Source organism: Anguilla rostrata, chromosome 2, assembly GCF_018555375.3.
Source record: "Anguilla rostrata isolate EN2019 chromosome 2, ASM1855537v3, whole genome shotgun sequence".
In the NCBI taxonomy this organism is placed as follows: domain Eukaryota; kingdom Metazoa; phylum Chordata; class Actinopteri; order Anguilliformes; family Anguillidae; genus Anguilla; species Anguilla rostrata.
In genome coordinates this window covers 49394899-49411889 of record NC_057934.1, presented here as the reverse complement: position 1 = coordinate 49411889, position 16991 = coordinate 49394899, and the positions used below count along the sequence as shown (strand labels likewise).

At 59.9% G+C, this 16991-nt stretch overlaps 1 protein-coding gene across 1 annotated transcript in view; it reads right to left on the bottom strand.

Annotated features, from left to right (window-relative positions):
* The window catches only part of xylt1 (xylosyltransferase I), a 64053-nt gene that overhangs the window by 8373 nt on the left and 38689 nt on the right, over positions 1-16991 (bottom strand). Inside the window, exons 3-9 of the mRNA XM_064322763.1 lie at positions 16108-16280; positions 14395-14597; positions 10130-10210; positions 9003-9219; positions 7494-7670; positions 4465-4730; positions 1742-1937 (exon numbers count right to left, since the gene is read on the bottom strand). Coding sequence (XP_064178833.1) covers positions 1742-1937; positions 4465-4730; positions 7494-7670; positions 9003-9219; positions 10130-10210; positions 14395-14597; positions 16108-16280 — 1313 coding nt within the window. The remainder of the gene's footprint in view (positions 1-1741; positions 1938-4464; positions 4731-7493; positions 7671-9002; positions 9220-10129; positions 10211-14394; positions 14598-16107; positions 16281-16991) is intronic.

Here is a 16991-nt window from a genome sequence, read left to right as displayed (position 1 = left end):
CTTACGCAGAAGCCACTTGACCACAGACTTCACCAGCTGGAGAGCCCCGCTATTTGGAAACAGCCGATGCAAAGCAGAGCAAAACGATCGTTTCTGCTACAGTGCCTTCTCTTTATTGTTTATGCGCCACACAGTGATTGCCTGTCTCAGGACTTATCTATCATGTGAAGTGGCCCTGCTTGAGTCTGCTGTTGGAGCCTTATTGACAGTAAATCACCACGCGAGGCTTAAAGTAGCTTCAGGAAGGCAGGTAACGTCGCTGTGGGCCTAAGCCAGTGAGCCGCGCCGCTGTGAATAAGGCACTGTGTTTTTTGTGTTTTTCTTTTCTTGGTCACAGCCTTATTTTCCATAGCGCGATTCGTAACCGGAGTTCCACGAGGGGAAAGTTCCTCCAGTCGCCAAGGAGACGGGGAGGCTTCCGTATGCCCCCCCCCCCCCCCCACAGAGCCGGCCAGGAAAACAGCCCCTACCGGCTACCCAATAAAACACCACTATAAAACATGACAGGTCAATTTGGTCATCTGTTACCGGGCGGCGAAAGCCGCAGCTGGAGTTTATTAAAAGTATTTTACGGCGGCGAGGCGGGGCCCTCGGGGGCCCTCGGGGTCCGTTCGCCGCTTATTAGCGCCGGCCTCTGGCGGGTAACCGCACGCAGGTGTTCAGTACCAACCAGGAGCGCCCCCCCTCCCCCTCCCCCCCCCCCGGAGACCTGTGCCGCAGCGAGGACGGCGGCCATGTTGTTCCGTCCGAGCGCAGCGAGGCGTTTTCTCCGGAGCGGAGCGCCGCACGGGCTGCGTTCGGCCAATCGCGTCGCAGAGAGAGAGAGAGAGGAAAAAGGGGGGGGCCCACGCAACCCGGCGTCCGTACTGAAGCGCGGCGTGGTGGTCCGAACACACGCCGGCGCGGTTGGCGCTGCCCCGCGCTGAGGGCACCGAGGGCAAGGCCACGCGCTGCCGGGCAGCTTAGCGGGCACGGGGAGCCCTGCTCTCCCACAGTCTTTTCAGCTCAAGATCACACGCTCTCTCCAGAACGCTCACGCAGAGGAGGCAGAACGTGAGTCCCTGCAACATCTGACACCGACGCCTCAAATCATTCTGCCTGCCAGGGAAGGGCGACTGGAGTGTGAGAAACAGAAACGTCTCTTTTTCTCCTCCCGGCTTAATTATTGAGATTTCTCGGGGGCGCGCGTCCTGCGTGTTAACACGCAGCCTTTTGAGGAAGTTGCGCGGTGTGGCGGTGCGTGGTGGGGGTTAGGGTTAGGGTTAGGGTTAGGGTTAGGGTTACACAGGAAGAAAAGAACATCTTGACTGTGGGAGGCTCTAAGCTTTAGATTAAAACGTAAACAGGATATTTTACGCTTAATGCGCAAAGACAGTGATGAGAGTTATCATCACCGCACAACAAACAACACAAGGAAGGAGTGCAGCATTTAGACACACGGGGACAACATATGAGTTCAGCATCTTTTTCAGCCACTGCACCGGGAACCAATGGTATATCACCAGACCAGTGCTATATTATCAAGCATTATGAACATTGCTATAAGGGTATACGTATATAACAGTGTATTACTAAACAAAGCATATTATTTATGCAATACCACCATGGGAATATTGGTATATATAAAATTATATATTACCACACCAACAGTAGGGCTATGCAATATCAACGGGAAATGACCTCAGCTTGAAGCAAAAATGAGTTAGTACATTCACACGTTATTTTGCCACGAATGTAATACCTCTGCAAACTGCAGCCGGGTGAAGCTGTTGGGCGGGTTGGCGATCTTGAAAGACTTCTTGGGCATGACCCAGGTCTCCAGGGTTTCCAGCTTGCTGGTGGCCAGGTTGGTGGCGTGGTGGCGAACCAGGTACCCTTGGAAACGATCAGCCAGGAAGTAGAGGTGGACGGACGCCGGGTGGCCCATGGGAAAGTACCTGAGACACAGAGACGGGACGGTTCAGTGGGAGCGGTGCGACCCGTGGGGGGGCGGACCGTGGGGGGCGGACCGTGACAGCGGGATCAGCGTTTGCCCCGTGAGGGTGTCCAGTCAGGAGGACGCACTGGTATGCAGATGCCGGTTCGTCTCCAGATCTGATCTGGGGGCCTGTCGGTGTCTGCGGTGGGGAGGGCTGGATAAGGCTCCCTTGTTCTGTGACCTTTATTCTTTAACATCTGCTGGTGAGTTGAGCTGAGAAACAGCTAGTATGACGCGTCTGATGGGTCCAGACTGCGCAGTGGTCTGTTCCAGACGCACCCCCCCCACCCCCACCCTGGGCATATGGCCCGGGCCCGACAGTCCGTCACAGCCTGCCGCCTCTGACACCCCCCCCACCCCCCCACCCCTCTAAAAACACAAACCCGCCGAGACTGGCACCCACACCCTCTCCTCAGCCTGACGCATCCTCGGCCGGTGACATCACTAGACGCCGGCATTCCGACTGTCTGGCGGCTCTCTGTCACCCCGCCACCGTGGCACAAGTACGTCGGGAGGACGCCCCCCCCGCATATGCATTCTGAGCCAACAGCGGAGATGACAGCCGAACAGAGCTCGGGGGGCGTTCGGGGGGGGCTTGTTAGAGGAAATTAGCAGCAGACGGGGGGCCGGCGCTCGGCCCGGACGGCGGCTGACGGCTTCATCGCTCGCGGCCCTAATCCCCCGCTCCCCTTATCGCCGGCGTGTTTAACCGCGCGGCGCGCTGCGCGCTAATGCCCCCTCTCCCCTCCGCTCTATTAGCGTTATCGCCTCGGAGAAAAAACAAATTAGGGAGCGGCCAGGAAGAATTACCGCCGCCGCGCGCCCCGAGAAGCCCGTGTAAACACGCGCAGGCGGGCGCAGACTCCGCGCAGCGCGCTCCCTCTCCGCCGGGCCGCGTAACGGCCTGCTCGCTGAGAGGCCGACGCGGCCGGCGGCGTGAACGGGCCCGGTGTCGTCTGCGGCTCCCCCCGGACGGCAGACAAAACAACCCCCCCCCCCGTCCCCCGTCCCGGCGGAGCGGGGAGCCCCGAACCGCGGCGGGAAGGGTCCGCGGGCGCGATGCTGTTTGCCGGCTGTTTGCGCACATGTGGCGCGGGGCCCAGACGGGCCGGGAGACGGCAGGAAAGACGGGCAGACGGAAAACAAACAGGGGCGAGAGAGAGAGAGAGAGAGAGAGAGAGAGAGAGAGAGAGAGAGAGAGAGAGAGAGAGAGAGGAGGACAGGAAAGAGGAGAGAAGAGAGAGAGACGAGGGGGGAGAGAGAGAGAGAGAGAGAGAGAGACGAGAGGCGGAGAGAGGACTCCCGCTCCCCCCCCGCCCCCCTGCTGCCTCATCTGTATTCCAGGGCGGGCTGACGTCGGCCCGGCCCAGCGCAGCCACCCTGACAAGCAGAACAGCAAATATTTACACCCGCGCCGCGCAGCTCCGTACGCCTCCCCCGCCCCTCCCTCCCGCCCCCTCCCCAGAGAGGCTGAGCACATGGGCAGCACAGAGCCGCCATTCACCCCCCCCCCGCCCTTCAGCCTCTCCTCCTCGCCAGTGTAGCGGCAGGCTGTGAAAGACAGAAATCTCCCAGCCACAGCCCAGCCCCACCCGCCCAACACACCACACACCCCCCCGACCCCGCACGCGGCAGACCCAGGTCCTCCGTTCCCAGACGCGAGCGGCTGGTCTTCGTCTCTCGCTTCTCGTATCGGCTGATCTCAGCGTTGCTGAACACGCCGTCCCCAACGCGCTTCCCTAAAACGCGCTGAACACCCGTGCTCTGCAGCTGGAGGTGCGAGATGAACAGAGGAGGAACAGAGGAGGAACAGATGAGGAACAGAGGAGCCGCCGCGGTTTAGCAGCTTGTTGCACGGATCCGTACTTCCTGCGCGATTCGCTGCACGCACACGCGACCCCGTTGCACGCGACCCCGTAGCCTCCCACCTCCCAGCCAGCCAGCCTCCTCCAATCAGAATCTGTTCTGACATCTGGCACCGGCTTCTGCCGCCGGGGCCACCCTGGGCCTCCCGACACCGAGCATCGCCCCAAGACCGCCTGAAACACAGCAGCACCTCCCCCCCCACAGATCAGCGCTGCGCTGTCCCCATTACAGCTGACCCCAGAGCCCAAACCGCTGGAGTGTAACAGCAGCTCTCCAGACCGCTCAGGGCCCCAGCCGCTCGCTCCCTCTCCCCCCCTCCCCCTCACAAGGTGAAATGTCCGCCAGCCCTCCCCCCCCGTCTACCAGCGCGCGGCGCGGCTCAGCCGTTGCATCATTCTCTGATGTTTGCTCACGCCGCGCGGCGCGCTAGCGTTCGCAGTCCAAGCGCACGCACAGACGACTGCGCTCCCCGGGGCTCGTTAAACGCGGGGTTCACTCGAACGACGGACCAGCTGCAGTAAATTATGTCACTCAACGGCGGTGTCTGCGCATACGAGCGGGTCTGAGAGGTAACTGTGCAGACAGGAAGTCGGGCGGGGGGGCGGGGTCGGGGGTCGCACCTGCAGCTGCTGTCGTCGGGGTCGCCCTGCAGGGAGCTGTCTGCGCGCGCCAGGCCCATGCGGCCGAAGGCGTGGAAGTGGGTGAGCTGGGCGTCGCTCAGGCTGTGCACGCCGTCCGGCTCGTCGTACGCGTTCTCCCAGTAGGCCTTGAGCCCCGGCGTGCCCGCGGGCAGGCCCCCGAACAGGAAGCCGTCCAGCTGGTTGACGATCTCCTGGTTGACGCTGGCCTCGAACTTGCGGGCGAAGAACGTGGGTCTGGCAGTTTGCTGCAGAGAGACCAGAGAGAGGGGGAGAAGAGAGGGAGAAAGGAAGGGTGAGGAGGAGGAGAGGAGTGGGGTTGAGGGAGGAGAGAGTAAAAGGGGACAGAGGGCAGGGGGAGGAGGGTGGTGAGGGTGGGGTTGGAGGAGGGAGAGAGGGAGAGAGGAAAGAAAAGAAAGAGACAGAGAGAGACGGAGGGGTAGAGGGGAGGGAGGGTGAGGGCGGGGAGTTGGAGGGGGGAGGGAAAGAAAAAGAAAGAGACAGAGGAGAGAAGAGGGTAGAGGGGGAGGGAGAGGGGTAGGGGGTGGGGTTGGAGGGGGGAGGGAGGAGAGGGAAAGAAAAAGAAAGAGACAGAGAGAGAGAGACGGAGGGGTAGGGGGAGGGAGAGGTGGTGAGGGGGTGGGGTTGGAGGGAGGGAGGGAGAGAGGGAAAGAAAAAGAAAGAGACAGAGAGAGAGATGGAGGGGTGGAGGGGGAGGGAGAGGCGGTGAGGGGAGTGGGAGGAGGAGAGGAGGAAGACTGAGAGCGGGTAACCAGCGAGACAGGGCACGGGTACACCGTGGGAGCGCGCGTGGGAGGCAGAGAGAGAAGCTGAAATCGAGACAGACGGTTTACCTTCGCGATGCGCGACACGGCGGCGAAACTTTTCAGCCGATGCGTACGAGCGAAGATGAAAATAAATCAGAGGCAGCGCGCCCGTCCCTGGCAGAACACGAGGCCCGCGTTTATTACACTCCTCCGCCCCTCCCTCCGTCATCTGCAGCGCGCCGTGGAGAAAGGGTGATATCTGCGATCGAGCCCTAATCGCGCGGTGGGGGTGGGGTGGGGGGGTGGGGTGGGGGTGAGGAGGGGCTCGAGAGCTCGCGCGACGGCTTCAACAAAACCCCCAACAACAAAGGGTTCATATCAGCTCCGCTGATTAGGGGACTTCAGAGCCTCAACAGGAAGGGAAGAAAAATAATAATACAGAAACGCAGCTGAGCAGCGGCTTGGCGGGAAAAAGGGGAACGTAATGAAGAGAGAAGCAGAGTCCCGCTGCTCGCAGGGGGGAGGGGGGGGTTTCTGGGGTGGGGGGTAGGGGGGCAGGCGGCGGCTTACCCCGGCGCTGGGCTGCCCGAACGCATTTCAAGCGTCCCTGTCACATGTCCCGCGCCTCCCTCCCTGGGACCCCACGGTGAAAAGGGGAGCGTTATTAATGGCTGATTGCTGAATAGAAGCGTCTGGGAGGTCTGTGTGTGCGCGGGACAGGGCGGGGGGGCAGGCGGAGGGGTGGGGGCGGGCGGGGTGATGAATGGTGCTGTCTCCACGCCCCGCGCTCTCAGACGGCGAAGCCGCGGTTGACATGGGCCCATGAAATCCAGCCCCAGCTCCGCGGCCCTGGCGCTCACACAGAGCGGCCCCTGTGCGCGGGACGGGGGGGGGGACGGGGGGGGAGGGGGGGGGCGTAGCGGCCGGAACGTTCCGCGGCTAGCGCCCTTGGGCAGGTTCCAGGTGCGGCAGATAATGGAGGCTTGTCCGCGTTCAGGCGGTTTGTTTGACGCGCGCGCTGGAGACGGAGCGTTAACGCAGCGCCACAAAGAGCCTCTCACATCCCCCCGCTCTCTTACTCTCCTGCAGGAGTAGCAGCCTCTCTCTGGGGCTCACACTGCGCTCAGAGCGCTCAACCCCACCCTGAACGAGTGGGCGCTCAGTCTGCGGCGCGGGGTGAGGGACCGAGGCAGCGAGGCGCCAGACGACGCAGGCGGCGCGGCGTGATGTCACCGTGGCGCGAGGTGAGGCGGGACGCGCCTCAGGGCGGAGGGGCAGGAAATGAAACGGCTTTAACGCGAACCCCTTATCGTTAATACCGCGGCGGAAGAGCTGCATCGTGGGCAGGGCCGCTCCCATCGCAGGAGTCCTGGCGCCTCTCAGAGGACCCGCCGTGCCCGCCGATCTCAGACAGCATCCGCAGGCGGGCCGCGACCGCTCGTGGGAAAACACTGGATGGCGCGCCATCGCGGGAAGGAAGCGGGATGAGCGGAATGTTGCCATGACCGCAGGACGGGACGGGCGCGTCGTATCCGTCAAGCCCGCCGAGCGCGGGGGATTCGCCCCCCGAGCCGAGACGTCTGCGCTCTCAGGCTCTCCTCTGCCCTTCGCACGCACTTCCTGTTCCGGAGACAGGGCGAGCGGAGCGGCAGAGGCAGCCCGCAGCTACGCGGCAGTCTGGGTCAAACGGCCGTGGGGGGGGGGCATGGGGGGTGGGGGTTTGTCATTTTCGGTCGTCTGTTTTTAAAAGTAATGAGGCGCTGGGGTGCAATCGAGCCTGCGGAGAGAGGGCCGTCCTGGAAGCGGATGAAGGACGGAGCGTAATGACAGGCTGGGGGGATGAGGAGGGGCGGGGCGGGACCGGACTGGGCCCAGTGCAGCCTGCTCTCCCCCCCCCCCAACCCCCCCAACACCGCCCCCTCCACCCCCTCCACCCTGCACGCATCACGCAATCGGAATCCTTTTGATGAACGAGCGGCTGGCCATCGATCCCCCCTAATACACACTGTTAATTACACATCCTTCACAAAGACGCGCATTCAGAGAGTCATCCATCACTCGGGCCCCGCCGCTCGGGTCTAACAATACCCCCCCCCCCCCGCAGGGCTGGAGCCGCCGCGCCCCGCCCCGCTCCGACGCGCGCTCCTTCCTCCCCAAGTCGCGGGAGGCTAACTTTTGCCGCAGCGCCCCGTCGGGGGGGGGCGGGCGGGCGGACGGGCGGTGGCGGCGGCGGCGGCGGCTCACCTGGAAGCGGTGGAAGTCGGCCGGTTTGAAGTCGTTGGGCGAGCAGCCGCACCAGTCCACGATGTGCTTGTACTGGCACTTGCAGCCCAGCTTGCGGTTCCAGTTGGTGATGCGCAGGTTGTTGTCCACCATGCTCTCGCAGTGAGGACTGTTCTCAAGGACCGTGTGGAAGAAGGACTGCGCAGGGGAAGAGGAAGGGAAGGAGAGAGAGAGAGAGAGAGAGAGAGAGGACCAGAAAAAAGAGGGAAATGGAAAGAGAGAGAGAGAATACAGCAGAGAGAGAAAGATGACATTTATAAAATGAAGATGGATGCCAGCTAACTCAGCTCATCATGCAGATGTACTTAAAGGGAAACTTCACCTAACACCCTGAGCTACATGCGCTGCTCCTCACTGTGCAGTGCGGTAAAGAAACAGAAACAGGGAGGCAGTCTCACAGTGGAGAAAACTCCACCTGCCGCCTCTGTTCTAGTGTTGAGGACGATGCGTGCAACATTCCCCATTTTAATTTATGAGTGATGAACAGTTCCTTGATTTATAACTCCAAAACCCAAACTGAACCGCTTAGTCCACTAAATACCATAACAATAGGTTAAGTTTGCACAAAAAGTAGACTATATGCACAGTTTAACAAATTGTCTACTATAAATTATGTATTTATGTGAGCAACCATGTTTTAAGGACTGCTTAACACAATTTGCAAGTCATTTGCACTTTTAATTTGATTTGAACGAAAGTTATTCTGAAATAGAATACAAAACCACAAAGTAATTTTGCATCTTTTCTTGGTTATTACAGTAGTTCACTTTTCTGTATAGATCATTGTTCAGAAAGGATACACATTAAATTCAGAATTTACCTCACCTGTTACCTGTTAAATAATGACAATACCTATATACTTGCATCTAAATATTGAAGACCAGTAGGCAATGAAATTTATAAAACCCTGTTTCTCGTAGTAAGATTCTTAATGTTATTACTGAAAATATGCACTTCATTTTTTAAGTAAAAACGTACTCAATAATGTTGTTATTAATATTATTATTATCTTTTTAAAAGCATCTTTAACTCAATGAGTGGTTCACTTTCTGAAAGGAATTATAAATATTAGTGCTCTAGGTTCACTCTAATTAGGAAGCAGCAGTTCACAAACCGCACAGAGAAAGTGTAAAAAACACTGACACGGCTGCTTCTGGGAATGAACTGGAGAGCGTGCGGCTCATTAACATCTGATCATCAACACGCGGCACCCTGTCCGCACAGCCTCAGCGAAGGGCTGCAGTCACAGCCTCAGCGAAGGGCTGCAGTCACAGCCAGCGAGCGCTCACACCGCCAGCCTCAGTCCACACGGACCGCCGTCGCCCAGCTCATCGGCCCGTCTGTCCGTCCGTCAGTCTGCGAGCGCCCCGGCCATTTTAACTTCCTCCCACGCTGTCTGCTCGTCAGACTGACAGCGCTGAAGCCCACCCTGGCCCCGCCCCCCCCCCCCCCCCCCCCCGGCGCCCTCACCTCGGCAGGGAGCAGGGTGTAGGAGTAGAAGCGCTTCATGCTGGTCACCAGGTCGTCCTGGGAGGTGATGACGTACTCCACGAACCTGCGGTTGAGCAGGAACCAGTCGGAGCCGCCGTCCACCGAGACGCCCTCGGGGATGCGCCGGTCCCCCAGACGCCACATGTGCGTGTCGCACTCGAAGAAGAGGCGGTCCAGACCCTGCTTCCGGATGAAGCTGGAAACGGCACACAAACACATGCACATACGCACATACGCAAATACACACACACACACGCACACACGCGCACGCGCACACACACACACACACACGCGCACATACGCACACACACACTTACACACACACACACACACACACACGCACACACACACACACACACAGACACAGACACAGACACACACACACACACAGACACAGACACAGACACACACACACACACACGCACACACGCACACACGCACACACGCACACACGCACAGACACACACACACACACACACATTTAGGTCCTCCTCATAATACCCTGTGGAGCTTCAGCTTGCTTGTGACACCGATGTTAAGTCTCATTAAGGGCACGGGGGCCGGTCCGCGGCGGGGCGGGCGGGGCACGCCGGCAGCGCCGCGGCGGCTGACACCGGAAGGTTAATTAACGCGGCCGCGGACGGAGAGTAATTGCGTTCCGTTTCCACGGCGGCGCCGGCCGGAGAGCGGGCCCTTCTAAAGGCCAGGGGCGTCTGACCAAGCTCCCCCCGGAGCGGGCGGGGCTACGCAGCGTCACGTGGGCGTGTGCAGACGGAGCACCGCTGAAGGTGACTGAGAGCCACGGCCGCTGTAATGGAGGGCCAGGGCGGAATTAACCAGCGCTGTGAGAGGAGATTTGGGGGCCGTGGGGGGGGATGTGAGTGTGTGTGTGTGTGCTTGCGTGGGTGTGTTGATGTAGCCGTCAGGACAGACAGGAAGTGGTGTACAGGGTGGAGGCTGAGTCTTGGGCAGACAGAATGCATACTTGTGTGGTGGCCAGGGGCAGGGGTGGGGGCTGGGGGGCGGGGGTGGCAGGGGAGGCGGGTTGAGGGCTGGTCAGGCCGTGTGTGGTTACACTGGGTGTTGGGAGCGGGGGTGAGACTCACCGGGCGTTGTCTCTTCCGTGAGACTTGATGAAGTTCATGTCTCTGTATTTAGACAGGAAGGCGACCAGTTGATTGTTGGTCCTGTAGCAGAGAAGAGGAGCGTCAGTCAGGCTTCTGAGAGGCAAACGGGCTTCTGAGAAAGCGCTCACACAGAGCACAGGAAGCCAGCGCGTAATAACTAACATTTCAGTATGTTCAGTTCTCGTGTCTGAGCACACTGACTGATTTCTGAGCGTTTATCTAATTCAAAGTACGGGTGAGACAGGCGGAGGCAGCGGGTCCAGACTACTCAGACTGAGACGCACGCCAGGCTAATGCAGGGCTCATAAATACAAGGGAAAGGGTTGGCCGGAGGACAAGATGGCCCTTTCATGAAAAGTGTGTTATTCTTTCAAAAAGGACATTAACTCGCAACAAAAACCTGGCTGCCAAGGAGCCCGTATGAGTGTCGTTTCCCCATGAGGGAGCATTCCCCTGACCGGGGGGCACACTCAGACAGCTCCGCACCCCAGTCCCCGCACACCGGCGCGGCGGGGGGTAACCGGGTCAACAGCGGCATTTTACACCCGAGTGGTTCGCGCGTTTCCCCCAAGGCCTTCGACACTCCGTCTGCCCCTCTGCCCGCCGCCCCCAGCCGCCGCACCCGCCCCGTCTGGAACGCCATCGCGGACGCCAGCGAGCACGCCGCCGCTAAGGCTGCCGCGGGATTGGCCCGGCGAAGGGCGGCACGCACACACACCGAGCGGCGTCGCGTTTCAAAGCGAGATCTGAACTGACGGCCGCGCTCCTGGCGGCTGCTGATCGTTATCTGTCGGACGCGTGCTTCATTGTGCTCCGCAGCCCCCCGTGAGCAGCGCCGCCCTGCAGGCCAGGAAAGGGAAGCGGCCCGTGATTTCATTACCGCGCGCCGCCATGAGCTGTCGCTAAAAAGGGGAAGCGGCCGAGGGGGTTTCATCGATACCACTTCCCCTCCGCGCCCGAGGGGTTCGTACGGCTTCACTCTTCCGGCTTCCGTCCGATCGCGGCAGTGCGAGCGGCGGGAGCTTCTGGAGCACGCGGGACGGCCGCTCCGGTGCCAGCGGGACGGCGGTGCGCTGAGGAGCAGGACGGCCGCGAGCGGCGGGACTGTGGGGAAGCCGGGAGCCCCAGCGGGCCGGCGGGCGCCGAACAGACTCTTCTGCAGCGCGTGGCCAGACGGGCCCGGCGTGGTGCCGCCGCCTCCGCCTGCGGAGGAGACAGCCCCCAGCAGAGGGCGCTGCGGAGCCCGCTCGGCCGGCGCCAGAGAGAGAGAGAGAGAGAGAGAGAGAGAGAGAGAGAGAGAGAGAGAGCGAGAGAGAGAGAGAGAGAGAGAGAGAGCGAGAGAGAGAGAGAGAGAGAGAGAGAGAGAGAGAGAGAGAGAGAGAGAGAGAGAGAGAGAGAGAGAGAGCGAGCGAGTAGCAGAGCGTCCCTGAGTTCCTGGCCTGCGAGCGGCCGGGAGGAGCAGCTGCGGAGACGCACAAAAGGAGGGACGGGGAGAGCGGGACGCGGGAGAGGGAAGCCGGAAAAGGGCCCGGCGCTCTGCGACAAAGCGGGCGTGTAACCCATCCCCGCGCCCCCGGAACGCCCCCCACCCCCCCGCTGAACGCCCCCCGCCCCCCACCCCCCCGCTGAGCGCCGGCGCTTTGAGCGGGCTTTTCAGAGCAGCCCATGCGGAAGGGGGGACATTAGCAGGGAATCAGAGGGGAAGTAATGGGGCCCGCTGGGAGCCCGTCCCCCCTCCCCCACGATCGAGGGTCCCAGAGCCGCCGTCTCCGCGCCGACCTCCGCCGGGCGCTCCTCCGAACAGACGCGTGGGCGTGTGGCATCGTCGCCCACGCCCCCTCGTCTCTGCCGGCGACGCCTGTCCTCAGCCACGCAGCCGCGGCGCCGCCAGGAGCTCAGCGGCCGGCTCTCTCTCCTGCTCAGAGAGGAACTTCCCCGCTCGTATCGGGTCTCACGCACCCGCTCTCAAATACCTGGTATGGAGCTGCTAAAGGATGGAGCGGCCAGGCCCAGGATTGCCTCAGACTGGAACAGGCCTCTCGTTCTCACGTTTTCCCCTCTCAGCATGACACACGCGTTATTTCACGCGACGGCATCGGCGGCGCATGACTAAGACAGCGGCGAAGCCAAACCACGAAAGACAAGGTGTCTTAAGAAGCAGATACCACGCATTTTATAGGGCTGGGCTACAGCGGAGTTTCCTGAAGAGCAACAAAAAATGAATAGAATAAAACAACAAACAAAAAAAAAAACTGCAAGGAAACATTCCACAGGAAAAACTGGTTCTTGAAAAAAAAGCAGAAACTGGTTTTCTCCTTCGCCTTCCACAGGAGAGATTCAGCGCCTGGACTCAGAAACAAAAGGAGCCCTTCGGCAGAGGCGACCTTCTGGTGTGAGAAGCTGAGGATGACACATACAGCCTGCGCCTCTTTCTCTTCCACTCTCTCTCTCATAGCCTGCGTCTCTCTCTCTCTCTCTCTCTCATAGCCTGCGTCTCTCTCTCTCTCTCTCTCTCTCTCATAGCCTGCGTCTCTCTCTCTCTCTGTCAATCAGACAGGCTTTCAGGGCTCGGGCCAAATCTAAACAAGTACACATGCACACAGGCACGCAGGCACACACCCACACACCCACACAGACATGCACGTACGCACACAGCCACATGCAGTCTCTTCTCCTTCTCCTTCCCACAGACGAGCGCTTCAACTCCTACATGTGCAACCACACAAAGAGGTAGCAAACAACCTGGAATGAGTCACAGCATTTCCCCCCAAAACGAAGCCCACTTAGGCACAAACATAAAGAGCAGACGATGGAGAGAATACGGTGATATCCCTTTGTGAAGGTACACTGCCAGACTGATTTGGCCCAAATCAGATTTTTTTTGTTATCAGCGCTTTCAGACACGGCGCGTTGCATTAACCCAGTGAATACCCACAATCCTCTGCAAGACCCCTGAACGGATGACGATCCCACTCAGGATTTCCCACGCGTCCATCAGAATCATCGCACAAAGAGCGGATTCATCCGGAACCTTCCGCCCGCTCCCCGCCGTTTCTGAGAGGAGCAGCGGCCCGCGCCAGGGTGCCGGCCGGACGGGTGAATTCGGGGCCATCGCATCGATCTCTGTACCCCGATTCCCCCACAGCCGCCTGGAATGAGAGCGCTGTGCCATCGATCACAACCCGGGGGGGGGGGGGGGCAGGGAGCAGGCATACTGTCCCGCTCGCACGCCACCGTGTCATTCCCAACGAGTTCCCGCACGCAGCTCAGCGTGGGCTGACCGCGGGTGCCCTGAGCCAATTTACACAAGGGCAGGACCCGAAACGCAACCGACCCACATCTGCTGAAGGACAAGGTCATGGGCTCTCAACACGAGCAGTGATGCTGATTATCTCTGAAGGGGAGGTCAGTCAGGGGGCCAACCAGCCATATGAGGGGAGGAATAATCAATTGAAAAAGGTATTTAAAAATTGGAAGCAAAACTGTAGATTATCCAAAGCTCATCCGTGGTGCTGTTTGGAAGCGCCAAGAGATAAGAGCATCAGCGCAATCCACTCACGAGGACCGTGAGCTCGGATTTGGACGCACATTTCCACCGTAATTCCCATTCAAATATCACAATGCCAAAATATTACCACCACCCACATTTCACTCCAGCTCCAAATAAACTGCTTCTTCTGGTCGTGGGATTGATACAGGTGTGTTGGGAGGTGTTTCTGCAGAGCGTACGCACTTCCACAGCCTTGGAGCTATTGACACACCAGATAGAATCCACTGGCCCTTAACTCCGAGAAGGCCAATGCTACAGCAGCTCTTATACTTATAACCCCCGAAACATCAATATATGGACCAAGAACAATTTAGCTGTGATCAATTAAGCATGTAAACTATTCAATAGAGTCACTAAACCACCATTTGGAACAAACACTTAAACACCTTTCAGGCTTCCAGCTATAGAATTTTCTTAATTGAATGGCTTAATTGTTTAAATGATCGTTTGTGTTTGCCCGTTCCCAGCTGAATGATATTCATGTTAAGCCAGAAATCAACATGCCTCTTCTTCATTAGGCACTGAAGGACTCCAGTGGTAGGGGGAACAGCTCTATATTATAGCACAGGAAGAATAAGACGGTATAGAGTCCCTCCAGTGTGCTCCATAGCTACGGCTCACAGCTAACGTTAGCCGACTCAGCTCCAGCCCTTCTTCTCAACCGATTTGCCGTCGGGCGGAGGCGGGGTCTCACCTGATTGGGTAGTCGGCGGCGCTGAGGTTGATGAAGAAGTCCCAGCTCCAGTCGCTCATGGCCAGCAGGTCCTTCATGCTCTGCAGGTACATGGTGAGCAGGCTGGCCCCGCCCCAGATGGTGGACATGCGCCAGGGCGTCACCCGCACGTTGGGGTACTGGCTCGCCAGCGCCGCCACCTGTCTGTGCAGGTAGTTGGAGCGCTGTGCGGAGAGAAAGGCGGGGGGGGAGGGGGGGGTTGGGCTCGGGTCAGGGCAGAGGCTGATGGGAAAAACGAAAGATGAAAGACGCGCAGAGACGCTCCTCGCGGTCGGGACGCAGGAGACGTGCCGTTTAGCGTGTCCCTGCACTTTGCTAAATTACTGAGCGGCACGCTCTCTTATCTTCCCACCCTCACGCCCGCAGTAAGAAGCTCTTCATTAGATATGACTGGCTGGGCAGGGCGATGTGATTGGGTGGGAAAGCGAATGGGCTGGGGGGGGCGTGTGTGTGTGTGCATGTCTGTGTGTGTATGTGCTGATTGTTTGTCAGTGCGTGCTGTGTGTGAGTGTGTGTGTGTGTGTGTGGTGCATGGGTGTGCTCTGTGTGTGTGTGTATGTGTGGTCGTGTGCATTCGCAGTGTGTAGTGATGTGTGTGACAGAGAACTCCAGCTTTCATGTTCACTTCAGAGAGCCGTAAGGAGAGGCTCCCTGATAATGGAGTACCTGTAGAGTGAGATCTCTGGGTAATACTCCCCAATCAGGCCCTTTTTAAAGCGCTAACTGTGCGCGTCTTTCGCGCAGCGCCTGTTTACCCAGCAGCCCCTGAGCCGGCCTCCCTCTGGGAGCCCGCTGCGCTGGAACACGCAGGCAGCCAGGGAGCCGCCGCGCTGGGGCCCCGCCGCTCCCAGAGCCATCAGCGCCGCCGAGGGCCCGGCGGGGACCGGCCCCACGGGAGCGCCTCTCCCACAGGAGCGCCTCCGAAACCGGCGCCGCGCGCGCAGCTTGCTCGCGCGGGCGGCGCGGCGCAAGCGCTAGCGTGATGTGGGTGAGCGGCTAGCAGTGATGGTGGGTGAGCGGCTAGCGCTTAGCGGCTAGCGGTGGTGGTGGGTGAGCGGCTAGCAGTGATGGTGGGTGAGCGGCTAGCGCTTAGCGGCTAGCGGTGGTGGTGGGTGAGCGGCTAGCAGTGATGGTGGGTGAGCGGCTAGCGCAGCGTGCGTGGTGGTGGGTGAGCGGCTAGCAGTGATGGTGGGGAGGGCTAGCGTAGGCTAGCGGTGGTGTGGTGAGCGGCTAGCAGTGATGGTGGTGGCGGCTAGCGCAGCGCTAGCGGTGGTGGTGGTGAGCGGCTAGCAGTGATGGTGGTGGGGCTAGCGCTAGCGGCTAGCGGTGGTGGTGTGGCGGCTAGCGGTGATGGTGGGTGAGCGGCTAGCGCTTAGCGGCTAGCGGTGATGGTGGGTGAGCGGCTAGCGGTGATGGTGGGTGAGCGGCTAGCGGTGATGGTGTGATGTGGCTAGCGGTGATGCTGGGTGAGCGGCTAGCGGTGATGGTGGGTGAGCGGCTAGCGATGATGGTGGGTGAGCGGCTAGCGCTTAGCGGCTACCGGTGGTGGTGGGTGAGCGGCTAGCGGTGGTGGTGATGGCGGCTAGCGTGGGGGTGAGCGGCTAGCGCTAGCGGCTACGGTGGTGGTGGGTGACTGCGGGTGGTGGTGAGCGCTACGGCGGCGCGGGGGCTCACCAGGTCCACGTGGATGTAGTAGTAGTGGGAGGTGTGGTAGATGGCCTTGAAGAGGCGCTGGAGCTGGCGGGACGCCCGCCCGTGCACCACCAGCACGAAGGCGATCCGCACGGGCGCCGCCGGCACGCTCTCGCTGGAGTCATCCTCCCACTGCACGTTCACATTGGCCTTGCCTGGAGAGAGGGGGGGGAGAGGGAGAGAGAGAGAGAGAGAGAGAGGAGGAGAGAGAGGAGGGAGGGAGAGGAGGGGGGAGAGAGAGAGAGAGAGAGAGAGAGAGAGAGGGAGGGAGGAGAGAGGAGAGAGAGAGGGAGGAGGAGGGAGGGGGGGGAGAGAGAGAGAGAGAGAGAGAGAGGAGGGGAGAGGAGAGGGAGAGGGAGAGAGGGAGAGGGAGTCAGAGAGAGAGAGAGAGAGAGGGGGAGAGAGAGAGAGGGAGGGTGAGAGGGAGAGAGAGAGAGAGATGGAGGGAGGGAGTGAAGGAGAGACACACAGAGAGAGAGATAAAGTTCATTAATAGTTCATAAAGAAAGAGTACAATAGCGAGGAGCGGTGGGGAGAGACAGAAAGAGAAATGGAAAGGGAGAGGATTCAGAGACCAGTCACAGTCGAGTCGACACAGAGCAGCAGCCGCGGAGAGACCGCCAGAGAGACTTTACTTCTCGCTTCTGAGAGAAACGTCTCCTGGGGCTTAGCGCTGGGCCACAAACGCCCGCTCCCTCCCCCCGGAGGGGAGCGCTGCTCGCGCCGGTCCCCACAGGCACGGTGCGAGCGCGAAAATAAATACGCCTTCCCACACGCAGCACGCTCACGTACGGGTGTGCGGTAAGAAAAAACTAAATCATCCGTGGCTTTCCAACTTTGCTCCACTTATAAATAAGTGTACCCTG